This window comes from Aythya marila (assembly GCF_965140915.1).
Source record: "Aythya marila genome assembly, chromosome: 28".
Taxonomy (NCBI): Eukaryota; Metazoa; Chordata; class Aves; order Anseriformes; family Anatidae; genus Aythya; species Aythya marila.
In genome coordinates, this window is record NC_139069.1 from 2,220,003 (window position 1) to 2,230,897 (window position 10,895).

At 49.9% G+C, this 10,895-nt stretch overlaps 1 protein-coding gene across 1 annotated transcript; it reads right to left on the reverse strand.

Annotated features, from left to right (window-relative positions):
- Positions 1-9,320: 9,320 nt before the first annotated feature.
- On the reverse strand, positions 9,321-10,247 carry LOC309888268 (olfactory receptor 14C36-like; the record flags this gene model as incomplete). Its single annotated transcript, XM_082780506.1, has 1 exon — positions 9,321-10,247. One exon carries the CDS (start codon positions 10,245-10,247, stop codon positions 9,321-9,323), a length of 927 nt encoding a protein of 308 aa, XP_082636632.1.
- Between the last annotated feature and the right edge of the window lie 648 nt (positions 10,248-10,895).

Sequence of the window (10,895 nt, forward strand, 5' to 3'; positions counted from 1 at the left end):
TCACGGTCACGGATTCACCAACAACGCAGTACGGCCTCGCTCTAGTCGCGTTCAAGGAGACCTCTCACAGCTAGGAAGAATGCAATTAAGTGCAATTTCTTACGGCGACAGGTACACAGGTTCTTTGGATTGTCAGTGATAAATTCACTGTCTGCAAAAGCAAGCTAGCATGCATGAAATGCACAGGGACACAGCCTAGGTATTAAGACATTAAAAAGCATCAAAACTCTAGAGATTTCTAAGATTCCACAGAGACGCCTGGTATAAGCAAGCGTTCAGATCTTACCCCACGGCGTCCCAATGGAGTGGGGGTGGGGGAGTGAGAGGCTCAGCCTGTCGAGTGATGTCAGAAGGAATCCTTCCTGAAAGTATCTTCCCTAACATCCCCTTTCTCTTAAAGCAATTGATATTATTTTCTATCTTTAAGGTGGAGCTTGAGTGACTCTAGTCATGCGTATCTTGGTTGTGCTTGGTAGAAATGATCTCACTTGCGTTTAAAGGCACAGGCTCTGAGAAATTCCGAGGGCGTGCTCAGTGAGGGGTGGTTGCACCTTGGAGGCGGGTAGCTTTTGGGATGGAGGTGTGCTTATGATGCCTAGTTGCTTAAGGCAATTACTCCACAAGTAGTAACTTAGTGTTGATTTAACTACAGCATATCTAAAACATAAGAAGGATGTTAGTATGGAAGAAGCCGATGAAACCAGTCCTTAAATCTTACTACTTATTGTGCGTGAGCAGACTGGCGTGAGTTTTAGCTATACTGGCAAATATCAAACCACACCTGTGTCGTCCCAAAGCTGGGAAAAAAAAAAAAAAAAACAAAAAACAAAACAAAAACAAGGAAATGTTGAAGCAAACAGGGAGGCCTGTAGCTTGTGCAGTCTTTTAGCTGAGAAAATAAAGAAGGAGAGAGACAGGTAGCCTTGAGCTAGCAGAAGCAAGGAAGAGAAGGGCTAAAAGGGAAAAAACAGGAAGGAGAACACCATCTCCAGACTGACCTATAGTAACCTTTTTCTCATTAAGGGTCATTAGCACATTAAAAATCACACCTGTCAAAATGCTAATCTATGCTAATGTGGGATTCGGTGTGTGTCCCCCCTCTCCTGTTCCCCCTCCCCCCCGGTATTCCTCTGTAATGCACAAGCTCAGTGGAGATAAGTTAGGTGAGCTGTAATAACCAATCCAAAGGAGCCAAAGAGAGAGTTTTCACAAGTTTCCTGTGTACAAATGACGGCGATTTGAGTCAGAGGTGTGCTTGCTTTGCGAAAGATGGACAAGTACCTGACTCTGCAGAGTTCTATAAGTAATTATATAATTAAAAGACCTTCATGTGCATTCCGACTCTGGGTGTTTATTGGCGCGGTGCACTCTGCACGAACCTGCAGACAACATCTGTACTCAGTGTCATGCCTACAGACAACCCTTTACTGTTGGGACCTGCATATTTTTCTGTGCATTCAACACAAACCCTTTGGCACAACCACGTAGCTGCCAGTCCACCACTCAGTTGCACTTGTGAAGAGGAAAAGCTATTTCCATCTACTGTAGGAGCACATCCTCTAAATGCAAGCTTCACTCAGCTGGTCATTTACTGCAGGACAAGATTTGAAAAGTGTTGTTGAGTTCTGGGTTTCCTGCTTACAGGAAAAATTAAGTGCTAGATCGCCCTCTACTCCGCTTTGTCTGCTGCATTTAATGGAGATTAAACTGATTTCATTTGCTCCTCCGTTTATGGACAATGAGCTGAAGGAACAGGTACAGCACATTAGCCTGGAATGCCTTCCCTCCCAACCAAAGTAAACTGGAGCTGTAACTAACACAAGCAGAAGCAAGGCTTCCGTGTTTTCAGCTGAATAAAGTTCCAACAAAATCATCCTCTGGGATTTGAAGCTTACTTCACATGACATGCCAACGACTCTTTTCCCTCTATTGTAAAGCGGATCCCTGCTGTTAGTTGCTCTAGAAGCAAAGGAATCATCGGTTTGGTTACCAAATAGCCGCTTCTGCAAACGAGAAGTGTTGTGCTCTCTCTTCCCTTTGAATGACTCCACACTTCTCATCAGCTACTGGATTGCTGACCTAGAATCAGAGAACATCCCAAGGTGGAAAGGACTCCCAATAATCACCAAGTCCAACTCGTGGCTCCACACAGGACCACCCCAAGGTGAGACCCGATGTCTGAGAGCATTGTTCAACACTTGTTGACCTCCGTCAGGCTCGGTGCCATGAGCAGTGCCCTGGGCAGCTGTCTCAGTACCCGGCCACCCCCTCAGCGCAGCACCTGAGGCGCACGGGGCTCGGCGGGGCGGCCCGGGAGGGGAGGACGGCGGGGCGAAGTGGCAGCTCCCTCAGAGCCGTCTCCCCGCCGCCTCGGCCGCATGTCGGGGCTTTTTCATGTCGGGGCTTTTTCGTGTCGCACCCTCGGGCTCTCGCCGTGGGTGAGATGCTGCTTCCCAGCGCGGACCCCTTGCGCGCGGGGCCTGCCCGCGGCGGCGGCGGGAGGGAAACCCCAAACCCAAAGCCCTCCCGGCAGGGAGAGCTCGGGGTGAGGGCCGATCCGGCACCGACAGTAAACACACGCCGGAGGAAACGCTCTGGTTTTAGCCGTGAGCAGCGCGGCCAGGTTCAAAAGGCGTCACGCTGGAGCTCCGAGTTCGGCGGTGTTCCGAGGCCGTTGTGGCGGTTGTGGAGACGGCCCCGGCTGAGGTGGCTGCTGCTGTCGCTGCTGTCCCCTCTGTCCCCGCCGTTGCCGCTGTTGCCGCTGTTCCCGGAGCTTGGAGACCCCCGGCGGCTCCCTGTGCCAGGCCCTGTGGCCCCGGGGAGCTGCCCGCCGCCTCGTCGGCCAGCCCGGCAGCAATCCTGCCAGCACAGAATAGCCCACTGCGTTTCAGGGTAAAGTGACGATTAATTTCTATTTCCTGGCCTGGGTGCTGCTTTCTTCTTTAAGGAAGCTTCAAGGTTAAAGGTTCAACTCAGTTATGTCAGGGTTCAACTCCGTTTCGTGAAGGGGCTCTTGTACGAAAGCTTAAGCTGGGATTGACTCTCTGCTAAGCGGAGGCCAAACGTGGACCTACTGAGAAGCAGGTCATAAATTTAAGGAGTATTTTCTGAAGACTTGATAAATCGACTAGAATGAGGGGGAGACTGGGACACACTGCATCTGTGGTTCAAGAATTAAATTGCCAATGCAGGGCCCAGAGGCAGACAGGATTCAAACAGAATTGTTCTTTATGAACATGAATTGTTAAAACATTCCTCACAATCCCTTATCTTCTTTTTAATATCAACAATTTGTGTCACTTCTGTTGTTAATAACTGGATTTCATCAGTCCGTTCTTGGAGGGTCCAATTCTTAAACATCATAATTGACATATCCCCTTCCTTTTTAATGAAGTTATTACAAATGTACTATTTATCACCCAGTGTATTAGTAATGTAAGGCAAGGTATCATACAAGGTATAAACAATAACATAATGACACAACATAACAATAAAAATAACACTCTTTTAACCCATGGTCCACCAGGCAGCCATGAAAATAAATTCCAAATCCTTCCAGGTTTGTGTTTGCTCGCTCACCTCCCCCCTCCTTCTCTGGGATGGGAGAGAGAAATGGGAAAGTGAAGCCTGTGAGTTGAGATAAAAACAAGAAAATAATAACAATAATAATAATAACAATAATGATGATAATAGTATTACTAGTAATAATGTGTACGAAACAAGTGATGCACAATGCAATTGCTCACCACCTGCTGTCCGATGCCCAACCTAACCCCAAGCAGTCCGGCCCTCCTCCCAGCCTGCCTGCTGGCAGGACAGTGAGAAGTTGAAACATCCTTGGCTTGGTGTAAGCACTGCTCTGTAACAATTAAAACATCAGCATATTATTAACATTCTTCTCATCCTAAACCAGAACATAACATTCTATCAGCTACTAGGAAGAAACACCCTTTTTATCAATGTTTAAACAGCAATTACTAAAGCTAAATTTTCCACAGACTTCTCCTTCTTGTGCTAGTAAATAATCCAAAGCTAGGCAATTTTGATACAAAGCAGTTCTAATCTTTATAACTATTTCTATTACAGCTAATAACCTAATTATTCTATTAAGTATATATACTGGGGTCCTATAGCCCCAGGATCTGTCTTCTGCTCACGTAGCTGGATCATAGTAGGCAAACGCCTTCAGTCAAGGAGTTAAGCCTGTGTTACCGTTCGGCCTGTCAGGGTGATCCAGCTCCTGTAAAACGAATCACAATTTTATATAGGTTTAAAAAAATACTTTTTTTTTATGTTATTTTCTCGGGACAACTGATCTTAGTGTGGGAGAAGTCCGGTCGAGGCCCTCTCACTTGGCAGTCAATACCCATAGGGGTTGCCTCCCTCGGTAGACCATACACACCGCAGTGGAGGGTCCTGCCCCGGTCTTGGCCTTCTCCCTTTCCTCCCTTCAGGCTTGTCCCCTTTATTTGGCATCCTTAATTCATGCAGAGTCTCGTTGCCAGAATATTAGTTCTTCCTTAGCTTGAGTTTCAGTTTCCCAGGAGCGGACTCAACCCTCCAAGTTTCAGTAGTTACTGGTCCTTTTATTCTGGATGCGTGGGTCCCTTTCTGCGGTTCTCACAGCTGTTTCAGTAGTCAGTAAAACAAGGTACAGTCCCTCACATCGGAGGTTCAGTGATTCTTTCCTCTCATGACTGCTTGTTGAAACACTTTCTTTTTTATCTTCTGACAAGTTAAATAACAGTTATCTAATTTGCTTTGCCGTATGGCCCTTTCCAGGTTCCTGTAGCAGGATTCATCTGATAGCCATGGCTATGTTCACATTTGTAGCCACCTTTCAGGTTGATACAGATTTGACCATAGATACCAGGGTTTTGACATTCATCAATACCTCCACAGTTTCTCTTGTCTACAAACTCAAACTCAGCTGGACAGTCACATTCATTTATGTTGCATTCCTTCAGGGGCTCATCACCCCAGTCCTTGCAGTCTCTCTGCTGGTTACACACTTTATTGATATCTATGCATTCTCCACTTCTGCACTTGAATTTGCCAGGTCCAGAGCACTGAACAACATTATTACAGTTTGCTCTATCAGTGCCATCCAGACAGTCTCTCACACCACTGCACTGCCTTCTCCTATGGACACAGTTCCCATCTTCACATCTGAACTGGTCTGGTCCACAGGTCCAAGAAGGGCAGTTAATTTCATCACTTCCATCCTTGCAATAAAGATCTCTGTCACATCACCACTTCTTGTAGATACATTCACCTGAGCCGCACTGCACCTCACTCACAGAACACTTCACCGGAGGTGCAGGCTGGCAGCCACACTGCTCCAAAGATTCATTCGAGTGGTCGGAGTAGTCACCTTGACCATTGCAGACAAAGCTTTTGGAAATACATTGTCCACTACTGCATGTGAACTCTGCTGCACTACAAGTCACATTGCCACAATTCTCTTCATCTTCTCCACTGTCACAGTCTTTTTCACCATCATATTTCCATGACACTGTTCTCATATGACACAGCTCAGCACTCTCATCAGACCCATTTTCACAGTCCGGATCCCCATCACACTGCCATCTGGTTGGCACACACTGACCACTGTTGCACACGAAGTCAGATTCAGCACACGTCTTCTTCACACAAGCACTCTCATCACTGCCATCTGAGCAGTCTTCACATTTTGCTCTAGCACCATCGACAGCAGTGCACTGGCCAGTGAGGGCGAGCAGCAGGCAGAGTGCCGCACAGCGTGGCAGCGCCCGCCGCTGCCCCGCACCTCTGTCACTTATACTACTCCTATTACCCATGCTGTTAGTGTCAGTGGCATCCTCCTGGTACTGTTTCTGTCTTTGTCACCCCTTACTCTCCCCCATTTCTTTTTGCCACTGACCATTGACCACAAATGGATGAGACACATGATTACTAGTTAGGAAAGAGAGTGTAACGTCTGCTATACGGCTGCAGGCAGTGCCGGTTGCAACCTTCGAAGCTGTTTGTGAAAGAGCCTGCCGGTGGTCATTTGGCAGTGTAATCTGCGTCTCTGCACTCCTGCCCCGCAATAGAGCTAAGTCGTCATTAGTAATCCGTAGAATGTGGCAACCCCATGGAATGTTATCCAGAAACATAGTTATAACACCGATCTGGGGACAAATAGTCTTTTTTGCAGTGCAAGATAACACTCTTATACAAAGAATGCCAGAGAGAAGCAGCACAGCTGCCGCTGCTTCCATGGTTATGTCGGACAGTCTGCAGGGTCCTGATGTCCGTCCCTCTGCTCTGTGCCGACTCGCCACACGGTGAGGGTCGGCTGCCGTTCGATTCCGTGGAGCTCGGAGCGCAATGCTGCTCGTGGCGGTGACTGAGGGTGGGGGAGGCTCCCATTGCCCCGTAGCCCCCTGAGGCAGCGTTATCGTTCTCACTGAAGGTGGCAGTGGGCAATCCCCAGCTCCAGCACTTCCCGGCAATCTGAGTCGCTCTGTAGCGGCAGCAGCGACTCTCTGCTCAGCCTGATGTGTAGCTAAAGCATTAGTGACTGCTCTCCAAGGCTTCAATAATTTTTTAGCAGCCTTATTTTCATTAATAACTTCATCAAACAATTTGTCCCCAAATTTACGCCACTCTGTTTGTTCAAAATCTGTATCAGGATTGATAAAACAACCCTGCGCTACTCCATATGCCAATAATCCTGGTAAATCCTTTTTACAGTCTATATCTGGAGTGCTCCGCTTTTCTAAAAAGCATTTGAGCAAATCATACGCCGCTTGTCTCTCCATACCTTTATATTCATCGGTACCGTTGCAGCCTTTGCAAAGACCTCGGCGGTGTGTTCCGATGGGACCCTTTATAGGTTCATCCCGGGTGCGGGGGACTCCCTTTCCTCTCTTATTGCGGGTGTGCACCTCTCCTCTTGCGGGTGCAGGGATTCTTGTCCTTTTCACCTCCTGGGCTGCATTGCAGGACCGGCTTTCTCTTATTCCGTCCAACCGTGGCCCAGGATCACCGCCAGCGGTGTCCAGATCCCGTTCAGTTAGGTCCCTGTTTGGGCACCATTTGTTGTCGACGGAAGGAAGACACAGACGCTCAATATGAGTGATCAGTGAACTTCGATTTATTGGATAGCTCAGTCGTCTTTTATCTAATTCAATATAATTAGCTCATACATATTGCAAAGGCTAAGCTCATGATTGGTTAGTGCATTTCTCTATTTTATCAGCTAGTTTCTCACTCCCATTGTCCGAAATAACACAGTCAGTACTTTCCCAAACCACCAACGGATATCGTGTTCCTTAGCTCCCACCTAGCTGAGTATGTTCTCAGACTCATGTGAGCTGAGTTCGATACTTTCTTAACTCGTGACTTCCTAGCTGCTAAAACATTCACATGACCTACTTCACTTAACCATTCCTCCACATACCTCTTTCTAGCTTTATGGCATTAGGTACTCTGTGCACCGGTCTCCAGTAGAGCCTGATACATTTGTGGATCTGATGTGCCAGGCCATTAAATATACACAGTCCAGTAAACCCGATTCACCTTTTCCTCCCTGCCTCCCACGGCTTGAAGCAGGACCCTTCTAGTCCTGATCATAGTATTCATTGCTGTGTCTGGTAGACGGCCCAATGGAAATATGTGCTGCCATAGCACAGTAATTCCATGGGGCAGGGGAATGGAGCCGACAGCCAAGGAACATATTTGGGTGTGGAAGGTGGGGCCCAGTAGAGACAAGGAGTCAAGGCCGTGCGGTGGGGGAGGCAAAGCAGAAGCAGCCCAAGGGGTGGTGCTGCTGGTGAGGACACGTTTGTGGCAGCAGCCGGAGTGGGCAGCAGCTGTGCACAGGCGAGGGGAGGCCAGGAAGCGCATGCCAAGAGCGCTCCTGCCAGCAGAGCCAAGGCTGGGGCCGAGCCCAAGGGCAGAGGCAGGGGGCTGCAAGGGCCATGCTGAGCTCCCTGCCCCTGCAGCATCCTCCCTGGCCCTCGGCCTCCTCTCCCCTGCCCCTGCAGCTCTGGGCTCCCTTTGCACAGCCCTGGCTCTGCAGCACCAAGCCCTGCTGGGAGCCCTCCCCTGCATGCTGCCACCGCTCCCTGACGCTGCTGTTGCCCTCTGCCGGGCACTGCCCAGCCCAGCCCAGCCCCTGCCCACCTCTCCCCACCTCTCTGCCCTCTCCCCAGCCCAGCCCAGCCCAGCCCAGCACCCCAGGCTGGTCTGGCCCCAGGGCAGTGCCCACTGCAGGCTGCTGCAGGGCTCTGGGCACGGCCACCACAGCCCCAGCCCATCGCAAGACACTGCAGCTGCTGGCACAAAGGCAGCTCTGGGCCTCCCCAGCAGCCCCCACACTGGGGCCAGCTCAGGAAATGGAGGTCCGTGAAGCTGCAGGAGCCCTGCTCTCTTGCCTGGCAGATCCCCAGCACACAGTGCCTGTGCTCTGCAGGGCCAGCCCCGCTCCCCAGGCCAGCACAAGAGGCCTGGCCCAGCCACAGAGCAGCTCCACATTCCTCTCCAGGTTGCCAATTGCCATCAGACTCAGCAACTTCAGGATACTCCCAGGGCAGTCAAGGCCAATTATTGTTTGCTGACCATGGCCATCCAAGAAGAGAGTTCCCAGTCCAGCACTACACTGAAATTCTGATCCACGGTGAAGCCCAGAGATGTACGGGGCCTGTTCATGCAGCAGTTCCTTGGGTATATTCCTAGCACCAGCTTTGGAAGAGCTGTGCAAAGAAAGACTGTCAGCAATATACATGGAATCTCAAGACTGAGTCAAATGCAAGAGCACAAGAGAAGAACGCGGAAGCCAAAAGAGAACAACAGTGACAAGGCCATGTCCTGCTGCTGGCCATGGCCATGGCTCCAGGGAAGCAGCAGCCCCGACCTGAAGGCAGCAGAGAGGCAGAGCCCAGCGGGCAGTGAGGGGCAGCCCCGAGGGCCAGCAGGGCTGCTCCTGCATGTGGCAGCTGGGCTCTTGGCCCTGAGCCCCTCCTGTGTGCTGGGGCTGCTCCCCCAGCTCCAGTTGACACGGGACCTCTGACCAGTGACATTCTGAATGTATTTCAGATGCCTTCCTTATTGTCTTTATTCACAGAGGAAACCTAGCTCTACAGGTACATGAGATGACTGTGTTAAAGTAAATAAATTAACATACTTCAGGTTAAAAATTCCATTATTCAAATAAAAATTGTTTTGAAAAAAATGTTAAAGCATAATAATAAAAATTGTCCTGTCAGTTTCCCAAATAACTTATCAGTCCAATTAATGTTTTTATTTACCATTATGTATTATGACAGTAGTAATAATGACCACATCACTGATGCTTAAGAAGCAAGTATAAAAACAGTTTTAATCAAAGCATTCTTGAGCTCCTGGTTCCTAATGCTATAGATGAGAGGATTCACTGCTGGTGGCACCACTGAGTACAGAACTGCCACCACCAGGTCCAGGGAAGGAGAGGAGATAGAAGGGGGCTTCAGGTAGGCAACTGTAGCTGTGCTAACAAACAGGGAGACCACAGCAAGGTGAGGGAGGCACATGGAAAAAGCTTTGTGCCGGCCCTGCTCAGAGGGCATCCTCAGCACTGCCCTGAAGATCTGCACATAGGACACCACAATGAAAACAAAACAACCAAGGACTAAAGAAACACTAAACACAAGTGCCCCGACTTCCCTGAGGTAGGCATGTGAGCAGGAGAGCTTGAGGATCTGGGGGATCTCACAGAAGAACTGGTCCACAACATTGCCTTGGCAGAGGGGCAGGGAAAATGTAGTGGCCGTGTGCAAGACAGCACTGAAAAGGCCACTGCCCCAGGCAGCTGCTGCCATCTGGGCACAAGCTCTGCTGCCCAGGAGTCTCCCGTAGTGCAGGGGCTTGCAGATGGCAATGTAGCGGTCATAGGCCATGATGGTGAGAAGGGAATACTCTGCTACAAACAAGAAAGCAACGAAAAAGAGTTGGGCAGCACATGCTTCATAGGAGATGGCCCTGTTGTCCCAGAGGGCATTGGCCATGGCTTTGGGCAGAGTGGTGGAGATGCAGCCCACGTCGAGGAGGGCGAGGTTGAGGAGGAAGAAGTACATGGGGGTGTGGAGACGGTGGTCGCAGGCTACGGCGCTGAGGATGAGGCCGTTGCCCAGAAGGGCAGCCAGGTAGATGCCCAGGAAGAGCGCGAAGTGCAGGAGCTGCAGCTGGCGCGTGTCTGCGAATGCCAGCAGGAGGAACTCGCTCACAGAGCTGATGTTGGGCATTTGCTGACATTGGACCCGGTTGTCTGTTGAAGAAAGAAGACAGAACAAAGTTAGAGGAGGCTTCTCTGAGGAAAACCTATTGCAAGTTTTGGAGCACCCTCCAGCCTGAGCCTCTCTTTGCCGGAGAACCTTTCCACACCTCCCTTACTTGAGCTTGCAGAGGAGTCCTTCCTGCTGTTCATCAGGGGGAAGCAGGGATATGGGGGAAACTCTAGTTCAGTCCACTGATCAGGACATTAGAATTCGCAGTGCTTTTCAAACAATGCATCTCAAGGCAGAACACGGATTCAGATGCCACTGCTGAACACTGCTATTCTCACCTGCCTTGTGTCAGCCCTCTGTGAGCTGCAGGACCACCACACTCAAGTGTTTCCCTGAGAAGAAACAGCAGACAGCTGAGAGCAGAGAACCCCCAGTCCAAGTGCAGCTGGATAGAAACCTCACCTTGTCTGTGCGTTGTGAGCAACTTCTCAGCTCTTCCCTCCTAGCAAGAGGTGTAGAGGTCATTGCCCTTATTGCACCTCATTGCAGCTTCCCACAGACAGCCATCAAGACGCAAGGCCATGGTGTTAGGATGGAGGTGTCTTCTCCTTGGGGCACCTGGATAACAAGGATGCCACAGGAGAGCTGCATCCTGCTGGAGAGCAG